This window comes from Pocillopora damicornis, chromosome 1 (assembly GCF_964200805.1).
Source record: "Pocillopora damicornis chromosome 1, jaPocDami1.2, whole genome shotgun sequence".
Classification (NCBI taxonomy): Eukaryota; Metazoa; Cnidaria; class Anthozoa; order Scleractinia; family Pocilloporidae; genus Pocillopora; species Pocillopora damicornis.
The window spans coordinates 25,228,192-25,243,986 of NC_142670.1; the positions used below are offsets into that span (position 1 = coordinate 25,228,192).

General features: G+C 36.6%; 1 protein-coding gene across 2 annotated transcripts; it reads right to left on the reverse strand.

Moving 5' to 3' along the window:
- Positions 1 to 633: 633 nt before the first annotated feature.
- On the reverse strand, positions 634 to 13,920 carry LOC113664928 (stress-activated protein kinase JNK). 2 transcript variants are annotated; one of them, XM_027180550.2, is made up of 14 exons: positions 12,861 to 13,920; positions 10,784 to 10,913; positions 10,305 to 10,363; positions 9,742 to 9,850; positions 8,289 to 8,318; positions 7,990 to 8,037; positions 7,381 to 7,570; positions 6,464 to 6,540; positions 5,774 to 5,870; positions 5,166 to 5,290; positions 4,779 to 4,842; positions 4,144 to 4,254; positions 3,203 to 3,278; positions 634 to 2,327 (listed from the first exon to the last, which is right to left on the reverse strand). In XM_027180550.2, exons 1-14 carry the CDS (start codon positions 13,067 to 13,069, stop codon positions 2,294 to 2,296), a joined length of 1,359 nt encoding a protein of 452 aa, XP_027036351.2. In that variant the 5' UTR covers positions 13,070 to 13,920; the 3' UTR covers positions 634 to 2,293. The 2 variants fall into 2 exon arrangements, with proteins under 2 accessions (XP_027036351.2, XP_027036352.2); XM_027180551.2 differs by lacking the exon at positions 3,203 to 3,278.
- Between the last annotated feature and the right edge of the window lie 1,875 nt (positions 13,921 to 15,795).

The window sequence follows — 15,795 nt, forward strand, 5'->3', positions numbered from 1 at the left end:
CCCACGACCTCCGGATTAGATCTACCGTTACTCTGCCGACTGAGCTACGAGGTCGCACAGAGAAAGTCGGGGACGATTTAGGATGGTGAATCGCGGCGAAGAGAAAGTAAGGGTACATATGAATGTTGTGCCGCGTAGCACTGGGAACACAAATGGTGAAATGGTTCCCTGTTTCCCTTTATTAGGGCTAACGCCCTGTGGGTTATTCATGGGTTTAAATAGCACTTTAATTTACACTTCAGAGTTAATTCTCTGTTTCACCATTTGTGTTCCCAGTGCTACGCGGCACAACATTCATATGTATCCTTGTTTGATTCCTTTTGCGTCAATGAGTGAATTCTCTGTGTATGTAAGTTCTCTTTCGTCGGTCGCCCTTCTCACGCAGCAATAAGAAAATTCACTCTAGTGCAATTTCAAACCGCAATTCAAAAACTTCGGGGGGTCGTTCTGATAATTCCAGAGCCTTGCGCGTTCATTGCGCTAGACAAGAGTTATGCGGACGCTTTGAGAGTAAGATTGGCATGCACTGAACTACTCAATGTCTATCTTACCGGCGGCTGTGACATATACCATTCCTTATCAGGTTTGAAAATCAAGTGCTTAATAAGGGGAACATAAAACATTGAAACATAATTTTAAGAAATTTGCGCTGTTTATTGACAGAAATTAAACGCCAATTATAACGAAAGAATATCCTTATCTCGCAACCAAAATTAATCTATGCATACAATGTTCATCCTCTGTAAGCTAGTTACATGTAACTTGACTATGTATATAAACGTGTAAAGCTACTATAGGCCCGCAATAAAGCGCATGTGGACTGAGTAGTTTCCAAGTGACCATCTACACTGAGTTATCCTCTGTATTCTGATAGCGAGGTCACATGATCATCAGTGTTTTAACATCGCACACGACATAAAAGCAAACCGACAGGAAGTTTACCCAACCGCATACGTTTCGCTCCTCGTTTCAACTGACAAACAACCGCCTCCAATATAACCCCTTTTAACCTATCAGTGGCTATCGTCTAGTTTCTCCACATAATATCACCCAATGTTTGGATGGAAAGGTTAAGACGCAAGTCCTAACTAATGAGAGAACAAACCTAACATGCCTTTTTCCACCGTTAAATCACACGCCTGTTTCTGGCAACTAAACGTCTCGGTCGTTAGTCCTTCTGCACTTTCACTCCTGCCCCTCCCCTCCCCCTTGAGCTGACCTGGCCACTTGTAGACTACACTGTGTTAACACCTTATTATTTAAAACTACTCCAAACGGAATTCATCTCTAATATGAACAAAAAAAAAAAACAAACAAACAAACAAACAAAAAATAATAATAACAACATGCTCTTTTCTAACTAAAAAAAAAAATAAATAAATACAACCTAATTTGGCTAACACTTGAAAAAAACAGCTACTGCAATGTTTATCTTGGAAAAAAAATTATCTCAGACTTTTTCAAGCTTTTTTTTTTCATTCGTTCTAGAGGTAAGTTAATCTTACTTTCTTGCAACTCTGAAGTATTTCTCCGCCATAAAAGACTATTCTTAACAGGTTTCCATCAATCTAAAAGCAAAGTGTGTTTGATGACGCAAACACGAATCCAAATGGCACGAAGAAAGTATTTAGTGCAATCTTACACAAATGTCTACTTTTCCATCCTTGCAATCATATTGCTCGATTTTCATTAACAAACCTCCAGACAGAAAGCAACTTAAACGGCGATTTGCAATGAACAATGTGAAGCGTTTCGAAAATTACAATTTCAGCTAAAGCACTAAAGGTTTCTTCCATAATGCATGCTAACACAATCAGCTTCTTTCTTTAACTGGGACGAAATAAAGCTATATCTATTAAACTCAAAATTAAGTACTTATGAACCTTTTTTGAATACTAAATTACAAGTACTACCTTAGGATATAACCCATATTTTCTCTTGTATAATATCTTCAGAATTTCTATTTCATTGGTCGCAGGACCTTCCTTCTTCGGTGTAATGATTTCCCATATCAAGAAGTGCACAACTCCCTTAACTGACCCTACCCATCGGAATTCACAATCAAACTGGTCCTACCAGTCAAAATAACTGTTATTGATCCACTTAGAATGCGCACGTACAATATTTAAAGTACATGAACATGCACACTTTTTATCAAAATTTTATAGAACTGCACGAATTGTTCATTAGTGTTCTAAATTCACGTTGTCGATGGCAACAACGTACCACATCATTCGACGTTTTCTGGCTGTGGTATTACCAGTAAAATATCTAATCCATCCACCAATCAGGATTAGTATTCATCTCCTCTTATCATCTGTCTGATTCTAGAAAAAGAAAAGGCAGCAAAGAGAAAAGGATTCAATTTTCTTAGTTTATAAGAGAACAAATGACGGCCTTGTACACGGTGCGAATTATTACCAAATCACATAGAAACAATATCATTCAGAAGGCTGCACTCTTCACGGCCCATGTTTCTACAAAGTTGTTTCGCGTTTCTTCTTCGCTTCAAATGATCTGGCAATTTATAGCATCATTTTTAGCAACAGTCCTTCAAAACTAATACTAAAGATTAGAAACTTTGGTGCTTCGTCAGTGGGATGTATAACAAGATAATTTGATTTTATCAACTGAGTTGATGATGTAACTTGCCAAAACTGATGTCTTAAGCGTTAGCTCTTCGTCAGAGCGAAAGAAAGTCCCTAAAAACAGCTGCAAGTCATTGTATTAAATAGGAATATTTTTTCCAACTAAGCTGTGTGCATACAAATTCCGGTGGTTAGCGGGATGTTTGTTTTAAAAAGAAAGTTCATTTCCCTAGGTACGCTGATTGTCCCAGAGCTCTCGTGTCAAAGCATTTGAGGTGACCAAAACGCCAAAGGACAGCCTTGTGTTGTGAAAACAAGGGACACAAACAGATAATGTTGACGCAATTCCAACTAAACCCTATTACATAAACTAAAACATTTCATCTTTAAATTAACCTTTAGTTACTTCTGGGCCGGAGTTATTCCTAGAGCAGTTATATTTATAAGCGTCTGTTGCGCTGATTTACAGAAAAATTATGGTATTTCTTTTTACTCCTGTTGCTTAGTTTTCCTGACATTTAACACAAGTCATACACTACAAACCGAGTGCCAACGGTACGAGAGTAAGTTTAAGTTTATTTATCATTTCTTACCGCTCATTTTAATTCACTAACCTTGAGCCTAAAGTTCCACCTCCTGTCTGTACCTCTCGTTTTTTACGTTTCGCTTTCTTTTTGGAACTTTCTATTCCTAAAATTTACGATTATACATTTTACAGTAAAGCACAATGTACCGTTGTCACTCTTAAAGATTTTGACAGAATGTCACGACAGTTTTGACGGTATTTTTCCCCCAAAAGTGATTAGCAAATGATAGAGCTTTAATGTCAAGCGATTTCTCCATCTCTTTGGCTTTTGATTAGGTTCGTGATATGAAACCCAACGTAATGATGTCAAAACTGCCCAGTAAGAATGACTTGATGTATTTCGTGTCACAGGAATAGAGGAGTTATTAAATAGCCTGACTTTATGTGACTTTACGGAACTTTGTCAAATTTGTTTCTTACTTCTTTAGCCACTTCTTACAGAAAAAAATGGTTAAATTTAATCTTAGTTTACTGTTTTTATGAGCTTCATTACTTATAAGCTTATCTATCGTGCGTTACGCTTCAACATAAATAAATTTAGCAGAGCCAGTCTCAAGGAGAGATTTTGGTTTTTAAACTTAAGACTTTTATGATCACAAATGCAACGCATTTTAATAAAGTGCACTAAAATTATTGTTTGCCTCATGTCAAATTGACCAACAAATGAAAATTGTGTTATCCTGAATTATGGACATTATCACACAATTTTTGACCGTTGTCAAAAAAGAGCAAAACGTTCCTTTTGCGTCACTTGTCCTACAGCATCTAGACACTTTGTTTTCCAGAGTATTAGCATGTTCCTTGCATTAAGACAGTATAACTTAGCGAAATATAAACGAATGGCGGTATAGCGAAAACGAGGGAGGTTTGGAACGGTTACGACCCGATCCGACCCAAACCTCACCCGTTTTTTCACTCCTCCGCTACTAAAGCCCTGTTTACTATCGCGCTCAAAGAAGGTAACATTACCTGATGAAATACTAGAACTGGATGATGAAGCGTTGATCTCCCCATTTCCCTCCACAACTGGTGGAGTGTCGTTCGTGTTATTGTAAGAAATTACTTCCTGGTAAATTGTTCCTGCAATCAAACAGATTAAAAGCTTAATTCTCCATACAATAGGAACGCGTTGTCTGCCAAATGTAATAATGAAGATTGTGCAAGAGAGGTTTGACTACAATGAAGCTGTAGATATCGGATTATTTTCAGACAAACATGAAGATAAACACTATATTGTGTCAAAAAACCAGCTGAAAAAACGTTGCAAGTTCAATATCTTAAATACATCACATGTTTTACATGGTGTACTATTAAAAAACTGAGAAAAAAAACATTTACTGATTTACTGAGAGACAAGACAGCCAACTGATATACAGACGGACCGACAGACCGTATGACAAACACACTGATTGGCGTGGACCCGAGTACATTAAACCAAAAGACAGCCAAACAAGTTGGCAGATAACCTAACAGATTTCGACAAGCGAACTTTATCAAAAGAGTTAAATTAAATCATCTCAACAATTCTCGAAGTTTCAAGCGACAGTCAGAATAGTGCCTGTGGGGTCAAAGGTTACCATACCATGACTACGTATTTAACTCACGTTTCCAGTCTTCAACCGTTAGTTCCTTCTCATCCACTGAATGATCATATTTATTGGGTATTGTCTGTTGGAAAAAAGGATGACAGTAGGGTAAGTTTCTCAGGAAACTGTGGTGCTACGTGGGTGGAAGGTACCACAGCGTCTGTTATCCCAGATAAGCCACAACACCTCACCCTTTTAATACTATTAGTTGGGATTTCATTCCTTCAATTAACTTCCAAACATGTCTTTGTTGACTAGTCTTGAAAATTTAGTGTCACATCAAGACAATATCCCCCAATTAATTAATATATTTTATTGATAATGTCCTTCATTCTAACATGATGGTCATCCCTAAAACCTGCTCCCTCATAAAACATAATGTCTAAACTGCTGTTTAGTACTAACCGATTCCACTTCACTTCTCTCGTACCAAACATGAATATAAGGATGGTGCAAGGCTTCAATGACTGATATCCGCTTTGACCTGTCAACTACAAGCATCTTTGACAAAAGATCGCGACATTCATCGGCTGAAATATCAACAGGCCAGAAAAAAAAAATCAATGAGTAGAAAACGAGAGGAATCCAATTGGTTTTTTTTATTAAGTTTTTCGACAATCCAAATGGGAAACAGCCTTTTCTGTTAGGCTTTCCTGTTAGAGCACTTTTCATTAAATAATAATAATAATAATAATAATAATAATAATAATAATAACAATAGTAAATAATAATAATAATAATAATAGTAAATAATAATAAATAATAATAATAAATTATAATATTAAATAGTAATAATAATTAATAATAATATGCTACTATGCAACAAACTAAAAGCAACTGAATAAAATTCTGACAAAAAAAGAAAAATAATTAGTAACATTATATGGTATATCCAATACTATTGATTGAACGCTTCTTAATAAAGGTAATGGTGCTGTAAAACCAAAGTAAAAACTGTGACCAATCAGAAGATAGAAAATATCATATTCAACGGAATATTGTTTAGAATTCACCTTTAGTCTTGTTCCCAGGTGGAAACAAATCATCTGGGAAAAGATCATCAAAACTGAATCCTGGCTGCTTAGGACGACTTGAACAGTACATTCTCACCTAACAAAAAAAAAAGGTGGAGTCAGAGCTCAATGCATCAGTCTAAGCCCGTTTCTACTGAAACCTAATTAAATGTATAATTTATGTTATCCAGTTCTAATATGATTCTTCTCGAGGTGTCCTGGTTTTCCTCCCTCACCAGGTTTTGTATCAAAAAGGTTGTGGCTATGAGAAACTATGAATGATATGTAATGACAAACTATTGAACTTAAAAACTTTTTATTGGGAAAAAGATGTTTTTTGTCTTGGCACAAGTATGGGACAAAGAAAAATTCTGAGTCCCCATGAGGAATCGAACCTCAGTCCTATGGATTCCATGCTCAGAAGCTCTACCACTGAGCCACAGACTTTATGGTGAGCAAGGTCCTTACAAAGTTCATACGTAACACACATCCTGTATACTGCTAGAATCAGCAATGTCGATAGCGTCATGTTTTGTATATAGCATTAGAGAGATAGTAAGTTTTAAGCTTGGTAAGAAATAGAAAATAAGAAATAAAAACATCTTTGTTTATATCTTTACTGAGCTTAAAAACTTACAATCTTTCTAATTCTATATACAAAACAAGTCATTGTTTACTCAGATTTCTTACTGATGGTTGTAGCTGGCTGAGGAAAGACTCTGATGGTGTGCCAAGAAGCTCAGTGACCTTATTCCACTGATCAATGTCTAAACAGCTGGTAAAGGAGTCTAACACAATATGATGTTAATTTACATAGCACATGTATACTGTAAGTTGTCAACTACTTAAACCAATGGTATGGAATCTAAAAAGTGCTGGGAGGACAGAAAACATTGCAATCTAAATGTATCTCAGATCTCTTGGACTTGAAGCAGGATATGAGGAGGTGGGGGGAAATTCAGTATTAATCTACCTGAGGAAGATAGGAAGGTTAAGTCTATGCTCAAGCCAAGAGGTGCACCCAGCCACAGCTTATACAAGTTTCCATAGCACAAAGTGACTAGGAGTGTTGCTTCATCCCCCTGGATGGGATGTTTGTCCCTTGCAAGGTAACCTCCCCGACAATTTGCTAGTACCCATTTTTACTCCTAGGTGGAGAGGGACAGTGAGAGTGATTGGAAAGTAATTTGCCTGAGAACACCCTACCTTAAGAACTACAAAAATATCAAAGTTAAATCCAAAACTATTCTTTACCATGGCCTGAAAACTCAGTTCATTGTACACTTCAAGTAAACACAACCCCAAATGGTATTGTGCCATTGAGGGTAGAAATTTAATGTGTAATGTTCAAAAGTTCACAATTATTAATTAAACTCTCTTCTAGGGCAAAAATTTCACCCTACTTTAGCATAAGTTTGTGTAAAGAAAAAAATATCTTGGCTTTGAGCCAAATTAAAAAAATATCTTAACAGACCACTGCATCATCTTCCACTTAAAAATTTTACATTTACACTGTAGTGCTCAATGTATTCGAGGATTCTTCGAAGTGTTGAAAAGATAAAATGCTAACCTAGTTACACAAAATATAGTTATCATGAAAAAGATACGATCAGTTCCAGGAAACATAACACTTCCACGGATCATCTCACCCAGTATACAGCCAACAGACCACACGTCCACATTCTCACTGTAACCCATGCCTAAGATAACTTCTGGAGCCCTGTAGTACCGTGTCACTACATATGGTGTCATCATGAATGCCGCACCAGCAGTACGTGCCAGTCCAAAGTCAAGTATCTGATTAATATTTAAGACATTTAACATTGGAAATTTTTCCATAATATTACAAACTTATGCACATGTACAATAAATTAGGGTAATTTGGTATTTTTTACTGAAATGATAAAATAATCTGGCCACTGTTAAGAATTTCAAAGCTGACACTTCAATTGTTAGCCCTTCATCATAGCAAATGGCTCTGACAAGGGGATAATGCTGGGAAATGTCAGCTTTAATGACTCTTTACGGTGGCCAATTCACATTACATTATAACTTATCAACTCAGTTGATAATACCAAATTACTCTGTTATACTCTCCCATGGATGTAGTACCACAGTTTCTTTAGAAACTTATCCCCTTTGCACAATAAATTGGTTCACTAAAACCATTTCCACCCAGAGGTTATAAACATACTTTTGCTAGTCATCAACTGTACCTTCAGTGAACAATCTGACTTGACGACAATGTTACTTGGCTTGAGGTCCTGCAAATGTGAGAAGTCTCACTTCAATGTTGATTTTAAAAAGGCATTTATTTATTATCATTCAAGTTCAGTTATTATTTACGACAAATAATTTCCTTGCTGTTAATTAGATATCATTATTGATAAAGTCATGTGATTTTTTAGTGGGCATTGAACATTTGATTAAGTCACTAGGTTTTGCTTCTTTTCTTTTTCTATTTTTTTCTCTTCTTTTTTTTTTATTAACAGCAACATGCTATCAAAGAACATACCCTGTGAATGATGCCTGCATCATGTAGGTGCTAAAAGAAAAGAAATAAAAGGCACTGTGTGATCACTCTTGAGACTTCAATGTACTTTATACTCCACAAAACATTTTTACTTGGGTTTTACCACACAAACATTTAAACAAACTTTGGTGTAGTATGCAAATTCTAAGTGAATATATCAGTTAGTGATTTTCTCAGTCACTCCTCATTACACTTGAAACTCTAGGAGTGACCAGTATCTAATTTCTCCTTACAGTAACACTGCTTAATAATTCATTAACACACGAGAACAAGAGAAATGATCAGCAAGCTAAAAACCTTTGATTGCTGAACAAATTCTCCTTTTCTGTACCAAGGAAAATGTAATGAAAAGAGTATAAAGAATATGGATACTGATCATAGGGTGCAAAAGGGTTCATTGCAATGGCAGCACCTAGGTATCGACAACTTAAGACTCTGACTTGTATGTATGAGTAAGCTAAAAGAGTTTAAAAAAGAGTGACTCAAGCATGTATCAGATACAGAACCACCCACCACAACAAAGTGCCAAGGAACTGGGGCATGATAAATACTCATAAAAAATATTTCATATTGCCAGGTTTCTAATCAGTAATATGACAAATATTTCACAAAATAATACACTGAGAACAAGAACGTATCACACAAGCTACAGGTGAGTGTGATACTGACATCTTTACATCTCCTAAGATCTCTAGCTGTACTGTTTTGTTCTTTTATGATTTGTGTGACATTCTGAACAGGAGAGGAAGGTATTGTTTCAATGGCCACTTTAGTAGGTGGCAAAACTCCAGGAGTAAGCTGTGAAGGTAATTTAGTGTTAACAACTGGGTTGAAAACGTAAATTAGCCACCGTAAAGGATAAAAAAGCTGACGTTTCGAGCGTTAGCCCTTCGTCAGAGCGATCGCTAACGCTCGAAATTAGCCACCTTTACGGTGGCTAATTTACGTTTTCAACCCAGTTGTTAACACTAAATTACCTGCTATACTCTCCCACCGACGCAGCACCACAGTTTCTTTAGAAACTTACCCCTTTATTAAGCTGTGAAGGGATTTGCAAGGGCCATTACATCATATGATGTTGAAAGCTCATAGACATTTGCACACATATTGTGCTGCTTTCGCTTTAAGACCTCATGGTTTTGAGTAAATGCAAGGTTGCTTGGCAAATGTGTTTTGATCAGATGCATAAGGGATCAAACAACAGGAAAACACAGAATTCAGGATTAATATCAGAGTCTTTTGATTTCCATGAACAAATGAAAATGCAAATGTTTCTCTTTTGTTTTTGTAAAATTTGGGGTAATTTGAAGGACAAATTAGTGCTTAGCAAGTTCCTGTGAAATAGATGGCAACTTTTCGCTGATATTTGTCAATAACATTTTTCAAAAATAATTGCTGGATAGTAGTGTAGTGTAGTGTAGTATGTGAATCTCACCTTTACGCCACACAGCATCTGGTACATAAGATATGAAAGCCTTTCATGATCCAAATCCATTTGAATGACTTGGACAAGACTGGCATCCATCAATTCTGTCACTAAATATCTGGTGACCAAATTAGAGGAGACAATTTTTCCACAAAAAGTAGCCAGGTATTCTCTATTTCAATTAAAATTAATTATCATTTCTTCCAGAGCTGAATTTCGATGAAAAATCTTCTTTTCTTCAAGTTACAACAACTTTATTATCATGATTACTATTATGAAATATCACTGTTGTAGTAGCAACTAGAATTTGCATTTCTATTTATTGTCAAAAACTGTGAAATAATTTTACATCAGTTGTTTATCTTTCTATTGTACTTCTATCCTATATCCTAATGTTGTGTTTCTACCCAATTAAGTTAGCGTTTTTGCGTGGGGCTATGTAAGAATTATGTAATGTCAGTAGCAACCTATTTCTTGCCAGTATGCACGATGTTTATTAATGACAATTATAATTTCAAGTTGACCAATGTCGTACAGTGCTTGTAATATTTAGAAAAAACATGTTTACTCACAGGTCCTGAAACTCTTCATATGATCTGTCTGGGGTGAAAACATTCAGGAGACCAATTATCTGCCCACAAAAACACACCAACTGATCAGTGAATTGAAGCAGTGAAATGAGCCTGTCACAGTAAAGGCAACAACCCTTCCTTCCTTGTTGGCATGGTGACTGATTTATTAAATCATATTATGTTGTAAGATCAAAGGAAATGTGATACAATTTATTTCAAAAATTGGAAGCCAATGTATTAAAAAATGAAATTATGATTATTAATAGTGGAATAATGACTCCTTTCATCGCTGATTTGACATCTAATACAGCTGCACATTTTACTCACTGCTTGTACTTTCCATAGCCATATGGAGCTCAGAGAAGTATGATGCAACTTGCAAAATATTACATGTTGAACCATCAAATAAGGTGCCAATGTACTAAACTTTGTGTGGCACTGGACTTAAGTTCAAAATGTAAGTTCTTAATCAAACTTACATTCTTGTGGTTGACCATCTTCAACAGCACCAGTTCTCGAAAAGCTCTCTTGGCATGTGTGACATTTTGAAATGGTCGGCTCAGTTTTTTGATAGCAACCTTCTCTCCTGTGGTAGAGTCTAACGCTGAGCTGAAACATATTGAGTAGAAACACGTGAAGCATGTCAGGAAGATGTTGCTATGAGATGTGTTGAGCTAAGCACCCCAAAAGAGTTGGCACAGGTTTCTTTAAAACCCTTAAATACATCAGGGAGATAAAGAGGCCAAGCTGTTTGTGTGCAAGTCATATAAAATGCTATAGATTTCAGCCCAAACACAAAGGTTTCACAGAGAATTAAATTAAAGTAGACATGACTATGTTATGTTACAAATCATTTCATTTCTTCTGCAAGACAGTCTCAAGTTTGTATAATGATAAATTTGATGTACATGATTCAAGAACATGAATAATGTTGAATCTTTGAAATATGCAAAACCTGAACTTAGCTTAGAGTTAAATTTTTTCTTCATACTCATAAAAAACCAGGCAAATTCATTGGACATCTGAGGAGTTCACTAGACAAAACCTATATTTGACAAGCCATTATTTCTAGCTCTGTCAAAATGAAAACCTCTATACAATGGCCACTTTCTTGATATAGTTTGTACTGTCCCTATGTTAACCATATGAAAGGTTTTTCTGGAAATTTTTTCATGTTACTAGAGTGAAGAAAAATTTTCTTGCTTGATGTCCATGATGAATACCAGCTGCTTAAAATGTTTCACTTAATCCTTTAACTCATATGATCTGATTGTTAACCCTTTAACTCCCACATCAAATTTGTGTTTCTCCTTTCTGTCAACCATACAATTCTTATCATGTTAGTTCAGAGAATTTAGTATTGAATCAACTAATTATCCCCAAATTTATATTTTTCTTAATTCTTATCAGTTATCTGGTTGATATTGTAGTGATATTGTAAGGAGAAATTCTGTCTTGGTCACTCATGGGAGTTAAAGGGTTAATTCTCCTTTCAAGCTGCTAAACATTTCCTTGTATATAAGTAAGGAGGATTTGGTGTGGGATCAAGATAACAACTTTTCTCATTATCCTTATAGGGGAAAGTTACATGTTAACCACTTCTGTGAGTTTTAAGGTTAACTAAGAATCTCCACAGGATGTTAACACACCACTAATGTTTTCGTCACTTTTTAATGTGTATTGCATTATTTGGAAAAGAAAACAAAGCCACAAATTTATAAGAAGGTTACCCTTGTAAAAAATATTTCCAAAGATCTCATCAGTAATTCTCTTTACTGTCTGCCATACAGTTCTTTAATTTTAGTCGGAGCCAGAGCCGTTCATCATATTTTCGAGTGCATTGCAATATTTGCAAAAGACAACAAAGCCATAAATTTATAAGAAAAGGTTAAGCGTTTCAAAAACAGCGTTAAGTAACAAGATTGGTTAATATGACCTGATAAATTCCAAAACAATACGACAACCAGAACCAGAGTATTCTAAGATTTTTCATATAAAACGAGTGCAATTCTAAAAACTTCGTTACAGTCCTTCACGTAAATTCCTTCTTCGCTCAAAATCATAACCATTCTGCCCTTAACCACAACTCAAGGCTTCAAATGAAAACGATGATTTGGCGAAATCAACGAGATTGTTTAGGATTTCCGGTATAGACAATAAGGGGGAATCTACCCGAGTAGGTCAAGGTTTCGTAAGAGCCGGGTAAATCCCCGAAAGTGCAACGATTTCACATCTACTTTCGAGCACCGGTTTCGATAACACAAATGAAACTTTGGGACCAAATCTTCTACAAAGAAATTGGAAATCGTCACGATCGAAGAAATATTTTACATTCAAGAATAAATTATTAAGACAGTGTCCACAATAAATAACATATCCAATTATCTGCCGGGTTGTTCATGTAAGCTTGTTAAAACCTGCGACCACGAATTCATCTGTCGACCTAAAGTATTTTTAGTACAATAAAAACTGAAAAAATCTAGGAAATGCCTCTTGGAACCTGGATACGTCTCATGGAAGAATAAGGGTCAGATTAGGAATGTTTAGACAACTTACCACACCATCCCTTGCGCTCCAGAACCAATAATTTGAAGATTGCGGTACCGTTTCAACACAGTAAAAACGGTATCACCGACTTGCACGGAATAATACATGTCCGCAGATAGATTAAGAATGTCTCTCAATCCACCATCACTTTTCTCTCCCACGACAACCTTATCTAAAGTTTTCCAAAGTAAAGGAACGACTCCACAACACTTAAACATTAGCGATCATCTGGCGGCCATAATTGAAATGTGGAAGTGAAAATTGAGCATGCGCCAAATAGTATGAGAACGTTTGTTTTCTTGAGAGAACTGGGATCTAGGGTGGGTCTCGTAAGATGATTCGAAAGAGGAAATTTTTCCAAACATGCGCTTACTTATCGTTTTTGACTGGAATTCGCTCCATTCAAATCTTTGAATTTCCTTTAAAACAGGAAATTCTGGATTACTTAACACATAGATCAGAAATATCGCAAGGAAGTTGGAGTTTCGAAGGTTTTCCACCAACGAAAGAGGAACAAGTAAAATAGTTGAGACCACCTTGATGACGCAGTCTAGCAATTTTTTTTTTCCATGATAAAACGGGGGTTTCCATGAGTAACGGTTACCAGCGGTCTAACGCCGCCTATAAGACCTCTTACCAGCAGACGTTTCAGGCTCGGCAAGGGACAACCTCCACTGGAACATGAACACCAAGTGAATAAAATTTAAAATTTCCCCCAGGGTGTTTTTCAAGCAATCAGAACACTTTTGTGGCAATAAATTTTCATTCAGCTATAGGGGGGATAAATTGTAAATTGCTTGACTATAAAAATAATTTTGGCGAAGTTTAACTCAGAACAGTTGCATGGCCAACGAGAGGGCATAAATCTGTTTATTTTAATACCGTATAACAAGGATGAATGGGAGCTAGACTTGAAACATGTAAATCAAGAGAAACTTCCCACGAGTGACTTTCACTTGCTTTCATGCTTCACAATACTCCCGAATATAAGTCTTGAGTCTGAAATCCTGTATGCAAAACCATTTTCAAGGCCAACCAGGTTCGGCGAGTATTTACATAGACCAGAATACTGAAAATCGATAACAGCATATTCATTTTACGTCTCAATTGTCTTAGCGGAACATCTTGAGAGTTCTGTGAAGAGATGTGATATAATTGTGATATCTGTCACGTCGATAGCAAAGCCGGCTAAATTTAGAAATTACTGGACATCTCGAGCTGGAGGTGAGTGACTTGCAAATCTTTTTCGCGTTTGCACTATCTGTTCTGTTCAATAGCTTTTTTGTTCAGCCACGTCCTCGTTACCGTTGTCGTCGTAGTTTGCTTAAGGTCGGTATTTAATGACAACAAAAACGGACCATTTTGAGAACCAAATATCTATTTCCATTCCCCCCCCCCCCCTTGTATTCCCCCTCCATTCAAAGCACGGCACGGCATTCATTTCGCCTTACTTTCTCAAGATCGAGACAAGTTCGGGTTGGTCTTTATTCAAAACTAAGTATTAGCAATCACTCTGAGTTAACTTTTGAACTCACGATTAGAACTAGTGCTTATGTAAAGAGTCCATGTAGTTGTGGCATTTCCGGACCATCCAAATCCAGCCCATGGCCCACTGTGTATTGACATCCTCTCATGGCCTTTCATCTCATTATTACAGCTGCTATTCACATGTCTTTTCGCGCAATAAACTTACTTTGCTGGGTTTCGTATACAGCTAAGTCATCAATATCTCTCAGATCTTGGATGTGACCCACTGCCAAGACGTCTCAAATTTTCCTAAAATCTGGATCGATCTTCCGTTACTTTTTCGCTGCAGAAGCTTTTCATTTTTCCCCGCCGGAGATGTGGAATAGTACCCTATGAGAAAAAGGTTCTATAGGTTGGAAGATTGATAGCAAGACTAAGCAGGAAGTGACAAATGCTGACAAAGAAATTGTAGTTCAAAAAGGAGCCCAACTGGGGAAGTACTTTTGTCAAGAAAAAAATTTAAAAGCAGCAATTATATCTTGTGATAGTCAACTTGACCAGTTGTTGTAAGTTTTTCGGTTTGTTTTTCAAGCGTTTTATATTAGTTAAATTGCTGATTTTTCCTAAAAGTATATAGTTCAATAGAAGATTTTAATTTTAAAACCATCCAATTTCAGAAGTTTAAAAATTTTCAACTCAAACCTACGCAATTTTCTAGCCGTTAATTCTAGTAAACAACGATTCAAGCATGCTGAATCTATTACATGGTCTCGCATATGCAAGAAATTCGTCCGTTTTTCGCTTCTGAGCAGAAAAATTACATTACTTATAATGAAAATTTGTTCACGAAATATTTCTTGGTCGTTTTTGCCTTGTCATTTATTCATAGTTTTCGAGTAGAAAACGATTACCTGGCAGACCTGACACAGTTAGTGTCTGCATGCTCTGTCTGGGTGTGTATCGAGTTATGAATGCACTTGGGAAGTTTGGAGAGCACTCAAGAAGCTAGAGTTGTGCGAGGCTCCTCAGCCTCGTGCTCTCCAAACCTCCCGCGTTCATCCATAACTCTATATCCGCACGTTAAGCATGGACCAATTCTCTATTGATTTATAACTTGCAATCATGCAAATCCTGCTTTGGAATCCACAAATTTGTGTTTTTAACTTTAGCTGATGAAGGGCCAAGACCCTAACACTTGGGAACGATCCAATTCAGGGTTTATTTTAGGTTCATTGCACGAAAGCAATATGCCGCAATTTCTATCCGTTTACCGGCGCAATGTTGGGAGAACACGAGAAATGTTTGAAAATCACTTGCCTCCGGCCCGTGATTCACAAACTTTTCTCGTGTTCTCTCATCCCAAGTGGGGTATGATGCTGGTTAACCAATAAAAACTGCGGTCTATTGCTTCAATAAGAGCAGCTGGTGGGGTGTATTTGTGCACGGTCAAAACGTCCATCTACATTCACTGTGACCA

Bases quoted from the DNA above. Each gene is read 5' to 3' on its own strand.
- LOC113664928 (XM_027180550.2), bottom strand. From the start codon at position 13,069: ATGTTTAAGTGTTGTGGAGTCGTTCCTTTACTTTGGAAAACTTTAGAT. The intron at 10,914-12,860 runs GTAAGTTGTCTA...AATATGTTTCAG, and splicing joins GGAGCGCAAGGGATGGTGTG to CTCAGCGTTAGACTCTACCA. The intron at 2,328-3,202 runs GTTAGTGAATTA...TTCTTTTTCTAG, and splicing joins GGTGGAACTTTAGGCTCAAG to AATCAGACAGATGATAAGAG.